We start from the raw sequence: 16,889 nt of genomic DNA, 5'->3' as shown, positions 1-16,889 counted from the left end.
CATCGCTTCATAGTGAATGTCTGCAGAGCGGTAATTCCTCCTTTAGTGCGGTAGTGTACCTTTCCCCTTGTTTGTATGATGGTTCGGGACGGAGACACACAGCCTATGTGTGGCGGAGGTAGCGTATGCTCGCTCTAAAAACCCCTCGCGGACAGCGATCGCGTAGTAAGTGGAGGTTCAAATCGAAAACACACAGCCTGTGTGTGACGAGGATAGCGTATACACGCTCTTGGTAAACAGCGGTTGTGGAGTCAGTGATGATTCAGAACGAAAACACACAACCTGTGTGTGGCGGGGATAGCGTATGTAGTATCTCTCGCGGATGGCAGTTATGTAGTCAATATGCTGAAGGTGACAATCTAGCATGCTAGAAAAGGAATGTAGGTCAATGCACAGTGCTGGATCAGTGGGTGGTAATGTATTAACCAACGCGTTTCGCTCATAGCCAAAGGGTCAATGAGCTTCCTCAGGGATTGAATAATTTAGTGGGAATATTTATTTGCGATTGGATGTCAGAAAACGAGGGGAACACAACCGTAGAGGTGAGATCGTTTAAGAAACGGATCCCTTGTGAGGTCCACGAGGAGAATGCTTTAGGAGTAAGGCCTGGAGCGAAGTCTGAGGAGTTAAACAAAGGAATTAGGGGAGAGGGATAGGGGGAGAGGCCAAATTTCTGAGAGCATGAGTCCCAGACTGCCAGGGAATGTGTAATGACCGGATAAAGGGAGACACATTTTGGTCGACGAGCCCGTGGGAGCCATAGGAGAGTAGATAGGGAAAGCATACCCAGACTTTCAGCCTTAATCTCGACCCAGACCCTGGAGGGAGTTAAACTATACCACAGAACGCATTGAGCAAGCTGAGCGGAGAGGTAATAGCGTCGAAAATCAGGAATTTCCAGTCGCCCTCCCCGCGGGGCTCTCTGTAAACGGACTCGGGGACGCTTACCAGCCCAGATGAATTTAGATATATGGAAATGGAGAAACTTGAAAATGTAGGGGGGGGGGACCCGGATGCAGAGGGTTTGAAAAAGGTAAAGGAGTCTAGGGAGTATGTTCATCTTGACCGCATTAATACGACCTATCCAGGAGATGTATAATTGCGACCACGAAACAAGATCCGACTTAATTTGAGCAAGGATGCGAGGGAAGTTGGCCTGAAAAAGCTGGTGAAGTTGCTTAGTCAAGTATACCCCAAGGTACTTGAGTTTTTGAAGACGCCAGTTAAATGGGAAGGAACTTTCTAAAGACACCTTGTCTGCTGAGGAAACATAAAAGTCTAAGACTTCTGTCTTGTCAGTGTTAACTTTATATCCCGAGAAGTGGCCGTAGAGATTTAATTCGTCTACAAGAGGAGGAACGGAAAGATTTGGGTTAGCAATAGTTAACAGGACGTCATCCGCATATAATGCTATCTTATGAGAAGAACTACCCATCGGGATGCCTAGTATCTGCAGGTTAGCCTGGATTCTAACTGCTAATGGCTCTATGATAAGGGCAAAAATGAGCGGGGAGAGGGGGCAGCCCTGCCGTGTGCCATTGGAAATAGTGAAGGGGACCGAGGTCAGACCATTTGCAGAGACTGTGGCCGATGGGGAGCGGGACAAGGCTGAGATGGCAGTCATAAATTTCCCAGAGAAACCCATCGCTCCCAGCACCCCAACCATAAACGACCAGGAGATGCGGCCGAACGCCTTCTCAGCATCTAATGACATAAGGAGGGAGGGGAGCTTACCCCTGTGAATTGTATGGATCAGGTCGATTGTTCTCCTAATGTTGTCCGGGGCTTGACGCCCCGGGATAAATCCCACCTGGTCGGGATGGATGAGGGAAGGGAGGAGGGGATTCAATCTAGAGGCCAAAATTTTTGCATAAATTTTAAGGTCCACATTGAGGAGGGATATTGGTCTATAGCTAGAGCAGAGAGTTGGGTCCTTCCCTGGCTTTGGAATGACAATGATGTTAGCCCTGTTTGTGGCTGCATCAAACGTGGCACCATCCAAGATCTCGTTAAAAAAAGATGTCAGATGTGGGCCTAGTACTGCAGCGAAATTCTTATAATATTGTGGGGTGAAACCGTCAGGGCCTGGAGCTGAAGAGGGTTTCAGGGATTTAATAGCCACCAAAACCTCGGTCAGGGTAATGTCTTCATTCAGGGACTCTATGTGAGGTGGAGTGAGCCTAGGGAGGGGGGTGGCGGCTAGATATTCGTCTAGAGACGGCACCGTATGAGCTCTTAGAAGGGGGGGTAGTGGGGCTAAGTTATAAAGGGAGGAATAAAATTCCTGAAATGTCTGGACTATCTCCTTAGGGTCATATGTAACTCTGCTCGCTTGTGAGTTGTACATTTTATCGATGTGACTTAGAGCCATCTTCTTACAAAGCTTTCTGGCTAGCACAGAATCTGCTTTGTCAGATTTATCGTAGTACCGTTGCTGTAATTTCTGCATAGTAATAGCAGCCCTACGGGAGAGAAGAGTGTTAAGTTGACCTTTTAACGAGGTGATCTGGGTGAGCAGAGCAGGGTCATGAAGAGACTGGTGTTGGGAAAGAAGAGAGGCCAATGTGCGCTCTAAACAAGATATCTCTTCTGCAGCTTTTTTCCTAGAAGCCGCAGACAGGCTAATCAAATGACCACGTATAGTGGCTTTGTGTGCTTCCCAAATAATGCCTGGGGGGACATCTATAGCAGAGTTATCTTGGAAATAATTGGCGATTGAGTTTTTAAGGTCTAAGAGGGTCGTCTGATTGAGCAGGAGAGTGTCATCTAGGCGCCACTTTCCCTGGGGTGGTGATGTTTTGAGGAGGTCTAGAATAATGAACACCCCTGAGTGGGTAGTCCATGAGAGTGGGGTGATGCCCGCCTGAGTCACGTAGGGAGTGAGTGCGTGGGATACATGTATCATGTCTATACGGGAGTACAATTGGTGGGGGGCAGAGTAATGGGTGTAATCCCTAGCGTCTGAATTACAGAGTCGCCAGGAGTCATACATGCAATGATGAGAGAGCAGTGTGGCTAGTGAAGTAGATTCTGCTGAAATGAGAGAGCCCCGCCGGGAAGAAGAAGGGGAAGACCTGTTCAGGACAGGATCAAGATTCATATTAAAATCGCCATCCACTATCACATGACCCCGTGCCAGCCGCTCAATGCATTTAAAGAGTCTGGTAAAAAAAAGGCTTCTGTTTCTGGTTAGGGGCATAGACCGAAACCAGGGTGTATAAATACATTTTTATAGTATAAATTTGTATTAACATATGATTGGGAGTCTTTGTATATCTACAGTCACTGTTAGAACTGTCGTAAAACGAGATACCAAACGCAGGGTATATTTACTAAACTGTGGATTTGAAAAAGTGGAGATGTTGCCTATAGCAACCAATCAGATTCTAGCTGTCATTTATTTAATACATTCTACAAAATGACAGCTAGAATCTGATTGGTTGCTATAGGCAACATCTCCACTTTATCAAACCCGCAGTTTAGTAATTATACCCCTTTGGCTTTTTGCCCACCCATGGATATCATCGTTCCTACGCCCCTGCCCTCGCTCAAAGAGATATGGGATCCTCTCTTTGTAAACTTAAGTGGCCGCACTCTGCTTTCTCTTTGTCAGTAGACAGAGCATGTCACATGGAGGCAGGGAGCTGTTAGAACGCATAGCCTAGCACTGCAGTAATATGCTGTACGGTCCCTATAGTGTTATACAGTTGAAGGATTAAAGGGGCTGCCCACCTTCATTGTTTTCAACAATAAAATAAACTCTCCTGGAGGCTGGCATCAGGAGTTTGCGATTGAGCACAGGAGGGGTTTCTTGGCAACTGGACACCCAGCTTAAATGTGCGCATGGACCAGTAGGAGTGAGGATTGACTACAAGGATCCATCCACAGTAAAAAAAAAAAAATACTATATTAAAAGTGTTTATATGAACCCTATTCCATAACTATTACGAAATAACATTGACTCACAAAACAAATGAGGAGTTTAAGCCTCTTCTAAGGAAATGCATCACTGATCCCTAATAAAGACAATACATGTACATAATTTTCTCTTTTCTAACATGAAAAGGATTCAGTTCAATTGACTGAACAAGAACAATTCAGACAGTGGGCAGAACACTTGTTTGTCTAGTCACATATCTGGCTGCAGCTATGCTAATAAACCAGCAATTCTGGATATATAGTGAGCCAAATGTAGATATGTAGATATACAGAATAATTTGCTTATCTGATGCAGTGAGCATTAAATCCATCAATTTTAGTTTGTTTTTTAACAAATCATACTTCATATTATGGGTTAATTCTACTTAAACTCAACAGTGCACTGGTGCAATATGGCATTTTCCCACAAGATGTCGCTATTGATCTTTAAAAGAGAATGAAATGTCTGATCACAAGATGTCGCTCTTTGCAAGAGTATCCTGACATCCAACACAGCTGCTCTCTGTTGCTCTTCTCCCTGGGAAGCTGCTGCTTTCAATAAAATATTGTTATAAATTAAATGTGGTCTATTCACCCCTTAATTTCCAACGTTATTGTGATCTTAACAGTGATAGGATCATGATTAGGTCATCTCTGTGATAAGACAGTCTAGAGCAGCCCCCATAAGCAGCAGAATTTGTGGGCTACATTTAGAAGCTGAACATTTCCTCGCTAGGGACAGTTCTAGGATCCTCAAGCATCATGTTGTGGGTCATTTTAAGGAACATTTTTTAAATAATTATTTCATTGATTTAGATCAAGTATTTGATATATTGAAACTGTTAAATGACTTCAACATCAGTTTAATTGTAATAAATAGAGTTGTCTTCTCTTAGCGTCACTGTTATTTTTATACTGTGTGTGTGTGTGTGTGTGTGTGTGTGTGTGTGTGTGTGTGTATGGTAGGAGCGATTACAAATGAGATTTAGTGAAGGAAAAACCCAATTAGCAATAGACCAATCACTGTCAAGCAAATGCAAAGGAGCCAATCACAAAGCAACAACCCCTTTGACCATAACTCTATAAAAGTAGCATGTAGCCAGTTCTACACTCATTCCTCCCTAGTTGTATGAAAGGAACAAATTTTATCGCTGTTCCTTATGTGAATCTTGATTCATGTCTGCGTATTAAACTCTTTCCTTGATACACTCAATTACAACTATCTGTATTAAATAAATATATTGCAGTGAATACAGTTTTAGGTGTAGTTACATTGCAAATTTTGGAAGGATTTTTTGTAGTTTCGATTTGCCTTTCTGCTCACTAACACTTTTAATTAATTGCTTTTTATCAGCACTAACTACAGCAGTAGGTGTGGTTACAGATTATTGGAATACACTTTATCCTTGAGGAATTAAAAAATGCCTTGTCTCATGAAAAGTACCTGTTATTTGTCTGAAATAAAAACACAGTAGGTGTGGTTACAGATAATTGGAATATACACGTTATTCTTATACCACAAGAAAGTTTTCTATCAAATTCCTTATTTAATCATAAAACTGCAATATACATATCTCTTATGGTGACCGTGTTCTACTTGAAAGAGAGCAATGAGCTTCAAACCTTATAATAAAACATTCACAATCCTCAAACTTTAAATGCCCTCACGGTGAACAGGACAACGGCGATGATGATAGATAGACGTCTATTGATGTTAACTAAGAACAAAACAATAGTATCAATAGCTCTAGATATCTGAAAATAGTTATTAATTAATCTAAAATGATGCTGCAAATTCTCTACTATATGTCAATATTGCCATGCTGTGTAAAAATAAATTATCATGAGCAAATAATTCTTTCAGGTGCTTTAAGACCTTTTGGAAAAATAAATTCCCTTGCTCTGTCAACTTTTGTTAATTCACTTATTGGAATCTTTATAGATTTCAATTTACAGTTCTCCAAAAATAATTATCTGGCTCATACATGACATTGTACTAATTGTATTCTTGCTCTGTTAATTGTATTCACTTTTGTGCATTTTATTAGTTTGTAGTTTATGATGCTACATAGTGAAATGTGTTTTATGCTATTTTATTTATGCTAAAATCCAAGTGTTGGACTGTGAAGGCAATTGTCTGAGGGACAGTATCATATCTGTACTAGCAACCAGCCAAACCTGCTTTGTTTGACTGTGAGAAGCATTCCCCCCAAAAACCTAATTATTTCTTTAGTTTAAAATCCAAGTGTTTGAATGTGAAGGCAATTGTGTGAGGACAGTATCACATCTGCACTAGTAAGTAGTGCCCAGTAAAAGCACGGTGCTGAGAGCTTCTTTTTTTTACTAAACCAATTGTATTAATTTGAATGATATTGTGGAGCTGTGTCTAAATTGCAAGTTAACGTTCCCTTCTTTCCCTATGTCATTGGACTTTCACCTGGCGTCATGAGAGCTACAAGTAGCTCTATCGTCAAGTATTGTTACTCCTGTCAATCATGGATCAGTCTACAGATCAGGAACATCTCAGTACTAGTACTTGCAGTAGTAGTATTACTTTTGCAAACTCTATTACTGTCACATCCACAGCAGCTCCTTGAAGAGGAGTGATCCATGACCTCCCCTTGTGCCAACCATGGTTGCTGTGCTTTACTGCCACTCTGCTCCCCATCTGTAAAGAAAGGATGTTAGCGCACAATACCTAAGCATATAATCTATCGTTAACATAAGACGAGATGTGAGATCACAGACTCACTCCAATAAATAACCTTCTACTCCCTTAAACCCTGTCCCCTTTGCACCCATTGCTCCTTACATGTAATCAACCCAGCAGCACAACTTTAATTGCTTATTTAACCCTTGTCCACCCACAGCCAGGAATCCTAGCACCACCTTGGCGTTCAAATGGCTTCAAAATTATACAGCCCTCTGATATCTATATAATAATAATAACTAATGCCATTGACTGCATCAACCTTGCACTCCCTCAGTCTTATTTAGAGATGATTCAAAAGTTTGAATAGATTTGAAATTAAATCTATTTTCACTGTTTCAAGTATCTCATACATGTTCGTGGTACAGTCTTGATGTTATGGCAATACAATTTTGAGGTTCAAAGCTTGTAGTCTGCCATTCGTGTCTGAGTTTTGCCATTCTTGTTCACCGTTCCTGTTAGAGCTTCACACTTGTTTATATCTCTAGTCTTGTTCTGCTTATAATGCTAATTTGCTACCATTGCAATTGGTAAAAATATGCACTGGACCACACCAACCAATCGCAGAGATGTCTACTTTGCACTAGCCAGCTGATTGGTTGCTGTGGTTTAGGGAAAAGTTTGAACCTAAATACAACGCCAGCAAATCAGCCCTTATGAATCAAAGAGAGGGTAATCTTACCAAGTGTTTATTTAATGTTTGTGTTCTATGTCTCTTTTAGATAGCTCCAGAGACAAAAGCTGTCATGAAGTGGATGAGAAACATCCCATTTGTTTTGTCCGGTAGTCTTCATGGCGGCGACTTAGTTGTTAGTTATCCGTATGACTTCTCAAAACACCCTTTGGAAGAGAAAATGAATTCTCCCACACCAGACGACAAGGTAAGAAGACAACACTCAGTACCACGTTAGTCATATGGAGATTAAAGACTTTAGCACACTGATCATTTTAAAGAGGCAGCATAATTTTTTAGAAAACTGAATAAAGCAAGCATATTCTCCTTGCAATGTAATAATTACACTGAGTATATTTTTCAGCAGTGCTTTCTGCTACTTAATGTGAGATATTTGAAGTGGTGCTGTAGGATCTGAAGATCATGGACCTGATTCATTAAGGATCTTAACTTGAGAAACTTCTTATTTCAGTCTCCTGGACAAAACCCTGTAGCAAACAAATATCAAATTTAAATGTCAGTCTACAAATAAGCTATCAAGTATTTGTGTGCTACAGGAAAAAACTGTCAGTATTTAACTTATGTGCAAAACAGAATACTAATTTGCACCCCTTGCATTGTAACATGGTTTTGTCCAGGAGACTGAAATAGGAAGTTTCTCAAGTTAAGATCCTTAATGAATCAGACCCCATATCACTAAATTGCTCCTATTATTTCCATTTTACACAGAGCAATGGAAATGGTTGAAATGCGTTGTTTCCTATGGATGGGGATCCTGTTTGTCCCACCCAAACTATTAATCAAAAGGATTAATGGGGATAGGTCCTCATAGCAGTTTACCTTATTTTATCTAATCAGTAAGAGTAATAAAATAGCTGTCCCCCCACATCTAGGAGGAGATTCCATTCTGCGCGAGGTGTCCCCGGAATGTCCACAGAGACACCTCGCGCCGATGTTGTAGCTAAAGTCTACACTAATTTATCTTCACATTCCAGAGAGGTGCGATGATAAAAGAGCAGAGATTCCTACCATAATTGCCGACAATGTCCGCAGCCGGACATCACGGCGATGTCCACGTGCCACATCGCTGGCAAATGAATCTCCCCCTAATGTTAAAAAACCCAGAAATATATGTAAACAAAATCCATAAGGCACTCTAAATCTGTAATAAACATACAAAAATAATGCAAGGCCTCCCAAACAACAGTCATTTAAAATATCTAATATCTCTAGTTCCAGGGCCACTATTTCTACAAGTGGCTCTCGACGTTTAGCTGGCTGTATATGGACAGACACATATTACTCATGTGTTTTATGAGGCAGATATACTGAAAAAGCAAACTAGTTCCTTAAACAATTTCCCCTAGCTGCCAGCTGGGACTATATCCAGGGGCAGTCCCAGGTTTTGAATATTTGGGGTTGGAAATTTTTTTGTCACTGACAATGTCACTTGTTTTCAGTTTTGACCAATGTTCATTACATCTTCACTTGTTTTGATTTGTTGGGTACAATTCACACTGTGCTTTCTTACTCTTTTGATGTATAAGAAATTAAAAAAGAATATTTAAAATGCAAATATGTTTTATAATAATTATGTGCTGTGGCCAGGTCATGTTCGGTAAATGCAGTGTCCTCTGTCTATAAACAGTTTCATAAAATTGTAATTTGATGTCATAATGGAATTTGGCTGGTGTCCTATATCTATGTAGCATTAGAATTGTGCTATGCTAATGCCTTCTAGTCAGGTCTGTGTAGTGTGATATACCTGTGTATAGCGGGTTATAATTGTATTATATTCAGGTCTGGTGGTCAGGTCATGTTGGAGGTGTAGTGTCCTATGTCTGTATAGAGTGTTATAGAATTGTATTATGATCATGTCCAGTGGTCAGGTTATGTTGGGGGTGTAGTGTCCTATGTCTGTATAGAGTGTTATAGAATTGTATTATGATCATGTTCAGTGGTCAGGTCATGTTGGGGTGTAGTGTCCTATGTCTGTGTAAAGGGTAATAGAATTGTATTATGATCATGTTCAGTGATCAGGTCATGTTGGAGGTGTAGTGTTCTATGTCTGTGTAAAGGGTAATAGAATTGTATTATGATCATGTCCAGTGGTCAGGTCATGTTGGGAGTGTAGTGTCCTATGTCTGTATATAGTGTTATAGAATTGTATTATGATCATGTTCAGTGGTCAGGTCATGTTGGGAGTGTAGTGTCCTATGTCTGTATATAGTGTTATAGAATTGTATTATGATCATGTCCAGTGGTCAGGTCATGTTGGGGTGTAGTGTCCTATGTCTGTGTAAAGGGTAATAGAATTGTATTATGATCATGTTCAGTGATCAGGTCATGTTGGAGGTGTAGTGTTCTATGTCTGTATAGAAGGTAATAGAATTGTATTATGATCATGTCCAGTGGTCAGGTCATGTTGGAGGTGTAGTGTCCTATGTCTGTATAGAGTGTCATAGAACTGTATTCTGATCATGTCCAGTGATCAGGTCATGTTGGGGGTGTAGTGTCCTATGTCTGTATAGAGTGTTATAGAATTGTGTTATGATCATGTCCAGTGGTCAGGTCATGTTGGGGGTGTAATAGAATTGTATTATGATCTTGTCCAGTGATCATGTCATGTTGGAGGTGTAGTGTTCTATGTCTGTATAGAAGGTAATAGAATGTATTATGATCATGTTCAGTGGTCAGGTCATGTTGGAGGTGTAGTGTTCTATGTCTGTATAGAAGGTAATAGAATGTATTATGATCATGTCCAGTGGTCAGGTCATGTTGGGGGTGTAGTGTCCTATGTCTGTATAGAGGGTAATAGAATTGTATTATGATCATGTCCGGTGGTCAGGTCATGTTGGGGTGTAGTGTCCTATGTCTGTACAGAGTATAATAGAATTGTATTATGATCATGTCCAGTGGTCAGGTCATGTTGGGGTATAGTGTCCTATGTCTGTGTAGATTGTTATAGAATTGTATTATGATCATGTCCAGTGGTCAGGTCATGTTGGGGTGTAGTGTCCTATGTCTGTACAGAGTATAATAGAATTGTATTATGATCATGGCCAGTGATCAGGTCATGTTGGGGTGTAGTGTCCTATGTCTGTGTAGAGTGTAGTAGAATTGTATTATGATCATGGCCAGTGATCAGGTCATGTTGGGGTGTAGTGTCCTATGTCTGTGTAGAGTGTAGTAGAATTGTATTATGATCATGGCCAGTGATCAGGTCATGTTGGGGGTGTAGTGTCCTATGTCTGTGTGAGTGTAGTAGAATTGTATTATGATCATGTACATTGGTCAGGTCATGTTGAGTGGGTGCATTGTTGTTTTCAGTTTAGTAAGTAATACTTTATTAAAGATAATGTTCTAAGCCATGGCTTTTGCCATATAAATATTCATAGATATCAATATTTGCTATCTCTTTTCAGGTATTTAAGATGCTGGCAAAAACCTTTGTAGCCTCACATCCCAAAATGTCAGACCAATCAACAGAAAGATGTGGTGGAAATTTTGTTAGCAAAGGAGGAATAATAAATGGTGCTGAATGGTACAGCTTCAGCGGAGGTAAGATGCTTGGCTTTACAATAATACACATCTGTGTAAAGGAAATATGCCTTTATTACCCATCTTGTTTACATGTTATGTAACAGTAAATGTAGTCGACACTTTTAGAATGTGTCAATGTGGCACAACTATTACATAACAATAGTTGCTACTTTTTATGAAGTTATAAATCTTAAGTTTGTTGTCTACAGAAAAACTTTAATTATAAAGTAAACCATTCCATGAACAGTTACAGCAACTGTGATATTAGCAAATAAATTGAGGTCCTATAAAGAGAGGAGCACCATAAACATTTATTCAAAAGTATAGTGACATTTTACTATATAAATATTACTATCCTATTTATTTAGCATTTTTTTCTCTTTAAACCGTGAAATCAATACAAAGTAAAAACAAACATGCTTTAAATGCATTTCCACTGCTTGAAGTGCACACCATACATTGGAGGCAGACATTCTATGAATCAATGAATCAATCTTTGTAAGAATGCAGCCTCTCAACTTAGTAGAATGGAAATAGCGTCACTAAGTGCATCGGCAATGTAAGTAGTTCTGCAAGTGAAATTATCTTTAAATTAAGACAAAACCAGAAAACTAACAATATACTTATTACAGCAAAATAATATATTTTTTGTTGTTATATTGGTCATGGTTTAATATTACAAATGAAAAAGAATTGACATTATAGTTTGCTGTTAGCGCCTATAATTAAACAATACCTGTCTTTAGATTTATGACCAGGCAGTTGCTGTTGTCTGTTATAAAGTCAGACACCAGCAACTGCCTAGTTGAATGAAGAAGTTGGATATATGAGGCTTTGGGGGAGAAAGTGTGGCATTGTATGCGTTTTGCAAAACGACACACCTTGAATGCGGATTACAGATCAAAACTACTGTGGTTTGAAGACCGAAAACTCAAACAACGTCAGAAGTGTTGTGGTTTGTAATCTCCTAATCCGCACGTGGTTCAGCCCACTACGTAGACAGTACTAGCTCCGTGCCGAATAGCACTGGACCCTTCTGGTATCCCTGGCCGGTGGGTACCAGTATAGCAATCTCTAAATATAGTGGACGCTCTTGTGGGACTACACGTACCAGCAGGTGCATTTGTGCCAGTGCGAAACGCATCATTTTGGTTTCGTCCCCTGCGACAAAATGCTTCCAATCTTTCAACAACCCTAAAGTTGTCAATTATGATACAGAAACAGGAGCTTCACTTACGGTTTTGTCAGTATTTTAAATTACAGGTGTAGTTAGCATTAAGAATCGTTTTATATTATTTATATATATTTTAAATGATTAATTCTGTACTTGCACTGAGTATTTAATTTTGCCATGTGTTTAGTATCTCCAGCCCTAAAATTAATTTGGATTATCAATTGATATGAGTACAACATTCTGATTACTGCCATCAGTTTTTGTTTGTTTTATTCAAGTTACACATCACAGATGCATTTGCTCTTTACATTCATGGCCAAAAGTTTTGAGAATGACACAAAAATTATTTTTCACAAAGTTTGCTGCCTCAGTTTTTATGATGGCAATTTGCATATACTCCAGAATGTCATGAAGAGTGATCAGATGAATTGCAATTCATTTCAAAGTCCCTCATTGCCATGACAATGAACTTTATCCCAAAAACAACATTTCCACTGCATTTCAGCCCTGCCATATTAGGTCAGTGATTCTCTCATTAACACAGGTGAAAGTGTTGATGAGGACAAGGCTGGAGATAACTCTGTCATGCTGATTGAGTTAGAATAACAAACTGGAAGCTTTAAAAGGAGGGTGGTGCTTGAAATCATTGTTCTTCCTCTGTTAACCATGGTTAGCTGCAATGAAATACGTGCAGTCATCATTGCTTTGCACAAAAGGGCTTCACAGGCAAGGATATTGCTGTTAGTAATATTGCACGTAAGTCAACCATTTATCAGATCATCAAGAACTTCAAGGAGAGAGGTTCAATAATTGTGAAGAAGGCTTCAAGGCACCCAAGAACGTCCGTGCCAGGACCGTCTCCTATAGTTGATTCAGCTGCGGGATCGGGGCACCACCAGTGCAGATCTTGCTCAGGAATTGCAGCAGGCAGATGGGAGTGCATCTGCACGCACAGTGAGGCAAAGACTTTTGGAGGATGGCCTGGTGTCCAGAAGGCCAGCAAAGAAGCCACTTCTCTCCTGGAAAACCATCAGGGACAGACTGATATTCTGCAAAAGGTACAGGGATTGGACTGCTGAGGACTGAGGTAAAGTCATTTTCTCTGATGAATCCCCTTTCAGATTGTTTGTGGCATCTGGAAAATGCTTGTCTGGAGAAGGAAATGTGAGCGCTACCATCAGTCCTGTGTCATGCCAACAGTAAAGCATCCTGAGACCATTCATGTGTGGGGTTCATTCTCAGCCAAGGGACTGGGCTCACTCACAATTTTGCCTAAGAACACAGCCATGAATAAAGAATGGTAACAAAACATCCTCCAAGAGCAACTTCTCCCAACCATCCAAGAACAGTTTGGTTACGAACAATGCCCTTTTCAGCATGATGGAGCACCTTGCCATAAGGCAAAAGTGATAACTAAGTGGCTCTGGGATTAAAACATCTAAATTTTGGGTCCATGGCCAGTAAACTCCCCAGACTTTAATCCCATTGAGAACTTGTGGTGAATCCTCAAGAGGCGGGTGGACAAACAAAAACTCACAAATTCTGACAAACTCCAAGCATTGATTAGGGAAGAATGGGCGGCCATCAGTCAGCATGTGGCCCAGAATTTGATTGACAGCATTCCAGGGCGAATTGCAGAGGTCTACAAAAAGAAGGGTCAACACTGCAAATATTGACTCTTTGCATAAACTAAATGTAATTGTCAATAAAACTCTTTGACACTTATGAAATGCTTGTAATTTTACTTCAGTATACCACAGCAACATCTGACAAAAAGGACTAAAAACATTGAAGCAGCAAACTGTGTGAAAACCAATACTTGTGTTATTCTCAAAACTTTTGAGCATGACTGTACATGTGATGAACTATAAATTAATGCTGAAATGTAATCTTTGTTACATATATCCATAAACAAGTTATGGGCAGCTATGTAGCCAAATAAAAACTAGTTAAATCCCACAACCCTGTATCTAGCTCCTCTTCATCGCATTGAACCTGTCGCGAATAAAAAAATGTTGTGGTAAGTATCCGTGATTGAGGTGGAAATTTAGAAATTGTGGTATGGAAAATGTAATGGGAATGTAAGTAAATGAAATTTGATAGTTTTGCAATCAAAGCAGTAGGTGAAGTGTCGGTATGGCATACAAACATATACCAGCCCACTCTTACCACTGATTAGCAATACCCGCATAATAGCCTGATAGAACTTGAACTTACCGTGTTCCAGCATTCCATTTGTGACAGCTTCAAACTGCTTTAGCCGCGGCGTAGAATGCCAGGACATGCTGCAGGTAGTGTTATTCCTTTCAGGTGATTACACAAACACTTTTTGGTTGGGGGGGTGGTAATTTAATTGGACGCATTACTGTAAAATATAACACGGCTTGTGCACTATTACCGTTATTACGGTAATAGTGCGCATAATTACTGTTAATGCTGTAATTTCAGCGCCGTTTTTTTAATCTTTGTTAAAATTACCGTATTAACGGTAATACACTTAGTGTGGCGTTATTCTGTGGGGAATTGAATTCCCCGCCACATGTGCTTATTTGTTATCACTGTGCACTAATTGAACTCTCATTGTTAGGTCTGTACTTGTATACCTTAATTACTTGTTTTTACTATTTTATAGAGCCGTACACTTTACTAATAAACTCTGGTTAGTAGGTCTTTACTTGTATAACTTAATTTCTTGCTACACTTTTGTATATTATATTAGTCTGTTAGTTCATATCACTATTGACCTCTTACAGCAATTATTATCTGTTGTCTTCCAATTTCCAGTTTAGTACTATTGGGCATTCTCTTCTCATATTGAAGTGTTTTTAAACAGTCTTACTACTGGTGTTAATACATTTACTGCAGATTTATTTTCATCATCTCCATATCATGTAGTATGTCATATGCTTTTTTATTTAGTTTGTTGTCTAGTTTGATGTGAGAATAATATTTAACAACAATAATAATTGTACACAGGCATTTTAAGGCACCTTCCTACCCATCTAGCTTACCCTTCAGATCTATTTTTGTAAGCTAGCTGCCAGGGTCCTCTTACCACTCTGTATGTATTACCCAGTATTGTTTTATTACCGTTTGTTCCCAATTGTGAAGCACTACGGAATCTGCTGGCGCTATATAAATAAATGTTGATGATGATGATGGTATCTTAGGTATATGAACGCTAGGGGCCTGATTCATTAAGGATCTTAAATGAAGAGGATTCTTATTTCACAAAACCATGTTACATTGCAAGGGGTGCAAATTAGTTCTCTGTTTTGCACATAAATTAAATACTGACTGTTTTTTCATGTAGCACACAAATATCAACTTTAAATTTCAGTGTACAAATAAGCTATCAAGTATTTGTGTGCTACATGAAAAATCAGCCAATATTTAACTTATGTGCAAAACAGAAAACTAATTTGCACCCCTTGCAATGTAACATGGTTTAGTCCAGGAGACTGAAATAAGAATCCTCTTCATTTAAGATCCTTAATGAATCAGGCCCTAGATGCTTAGCCTATGAAAGCCTCTCAGAGCCAACATTTTGCATTTAGAGGAAATTGAGCCACTCCCCCCCCCCCCCCCCCTCTATACAAGTTTTCTAAAAATAAGAATCTACATTTGAGCAGATACATGTTAATTAGTAGTTTGCTAATTTGCATAAAACATATAGCTATATGTATTTATTAATATATTTAGGAAGAGCAGAGCTGTTTTCTCTATCAGTAAATTTTAGACATAAACTCAGTTTTAGCATCAGAATAAATGTCCCTTACATTGTACCGCTGCAGTTGTCATCTCTGTAGCTTTTTGTCTCTCAGTGATAGACTTTTCGCTCTCCAGTGTACTGCAAAGCCTTAGGGTTAGCTGTTTTGTCTCTTGTTAGCTGATAGTGTTGGCTTACATGAGCAGAGCAAGCCCCATAAATAAATATAATTAAAGTCTATATAAATATAAAATGTTTCAACGAATAAATGAAAAAAATATTCAAAAGGAATATAATACATCACCATGGGCCTGATTCATTAAGGATCTTAACTTGAGAAACTTCTTATTTCAGTCTCCTGGACCATATTACAATGCAAGGGGTGCAATTCTGCATTCTGTTTTGCACATAAGTTGAATACTGCCTGTTTTTTCATGTAGCACACAAATACTTGATAGCTTATTTGTACACTGAAATTTAAAGTTGATATTTGTGTGATACATGAAAAAAACAGTCAGTATTTAACTTATGTGCAAAATAGAATACTAATTTGCACCCCTTGCATTGTAACATGGTTTTGTCCAGGAGACTTAAATAAGAAGCTTCTCAAGTTAAGATCCTTAATGAATCAGGCCCCATGACTTGAAAAAAGAACTGGTAATGTAGGGGCAAAAGCTCTCTGGGCATCAAGGGGCTAAACACTAACCCACCTGGATATTCAGAAAATGAATAATGTTGAATTCTGGTTTTATTGGGACCAAGCTTGTGAAACCATAGTACTGTATAACAATTGCCTAGTCAAGTTTTATTGCATATTTCATGGATACAAACGGTCTGTACGTCAATACTGGTTTCATGTCATAACATTCTCTTTTAGGAATGTCCGATTTCAGTTATCTCCACACAAATTGTCTTGAACTTACCCTGGAGCTGGGATGTGAGAAGTTCCCGACTGAGGACGAGCTGTATTCTGCCTGGCAGGACAATAAAGAAGCTCTGCTGAGCCTAATTGAAATGGTACAGTGCACAGATTTAGCAATGCAGAACTATGACACGATATTTCACTCCTATGTCAAGTCTCACTCTTAGTGAATAGGAATAGGTGGGGGCAGGAGGAGAGATGCCGTGGTAGGCCCAGCTTGCTCCGTTCACTTGACTGCGC

At 39.5% G+C, this 16,889-nt stretch overlaps 1 protein-coding gene across 1 annotated transcript in view; it reads left to right on the top strand.

The window, feature by feature from the left end:
* The window catches only part of CPZ (carboxypeptidase Z), an 81,626-nt gene that overhangs the window by 50,546 nt on the left and 14,191 nt on the right, over nucleotides 1-16,889 (top strand). Inside the window, exons 7-9 of the mRNA XM_075194366.1 lie at nucleotides 7,351-7,509; nucleotides 10,727-10,862; nucleotides 16,605-16,744. Coding sequence (XP_075050467.1) covers nucleotides 7,351-7,509; nucleotides 10,727-10,862; nucleotides 16,605-16,744 — 435 coding nt within the window. The remainder of the gene's footprint in view (nucleotides 1-7,350; nucleotides 7,510-10,726; nucleotides 10,863-16,604; nucleotides 16,745-16,889) is intronic.

The sequence above is a fragment of the Mixophyes fleayi genome, chromosome 1, assembly GCF_038048845.1.
Source record: "Mixophyes fleayi isolate aMixFle1 chromosome 1, aMixFle1.hap1, whole genome shotgun sequence".
In the NCBI taxonomy this organism is placed as follows: domain Eukaryota; kingdom Metazoa; phylum Chordata; class Amphibia; order Anura; family Limnodynastidae; genus Mixophyes; species Mixophyes fleayi.
The sequence above is the reverse complement of the archived record's forward strand: the minus strand, read 5'-3'. Positions and strand labels throughout refer to the sequence as shown.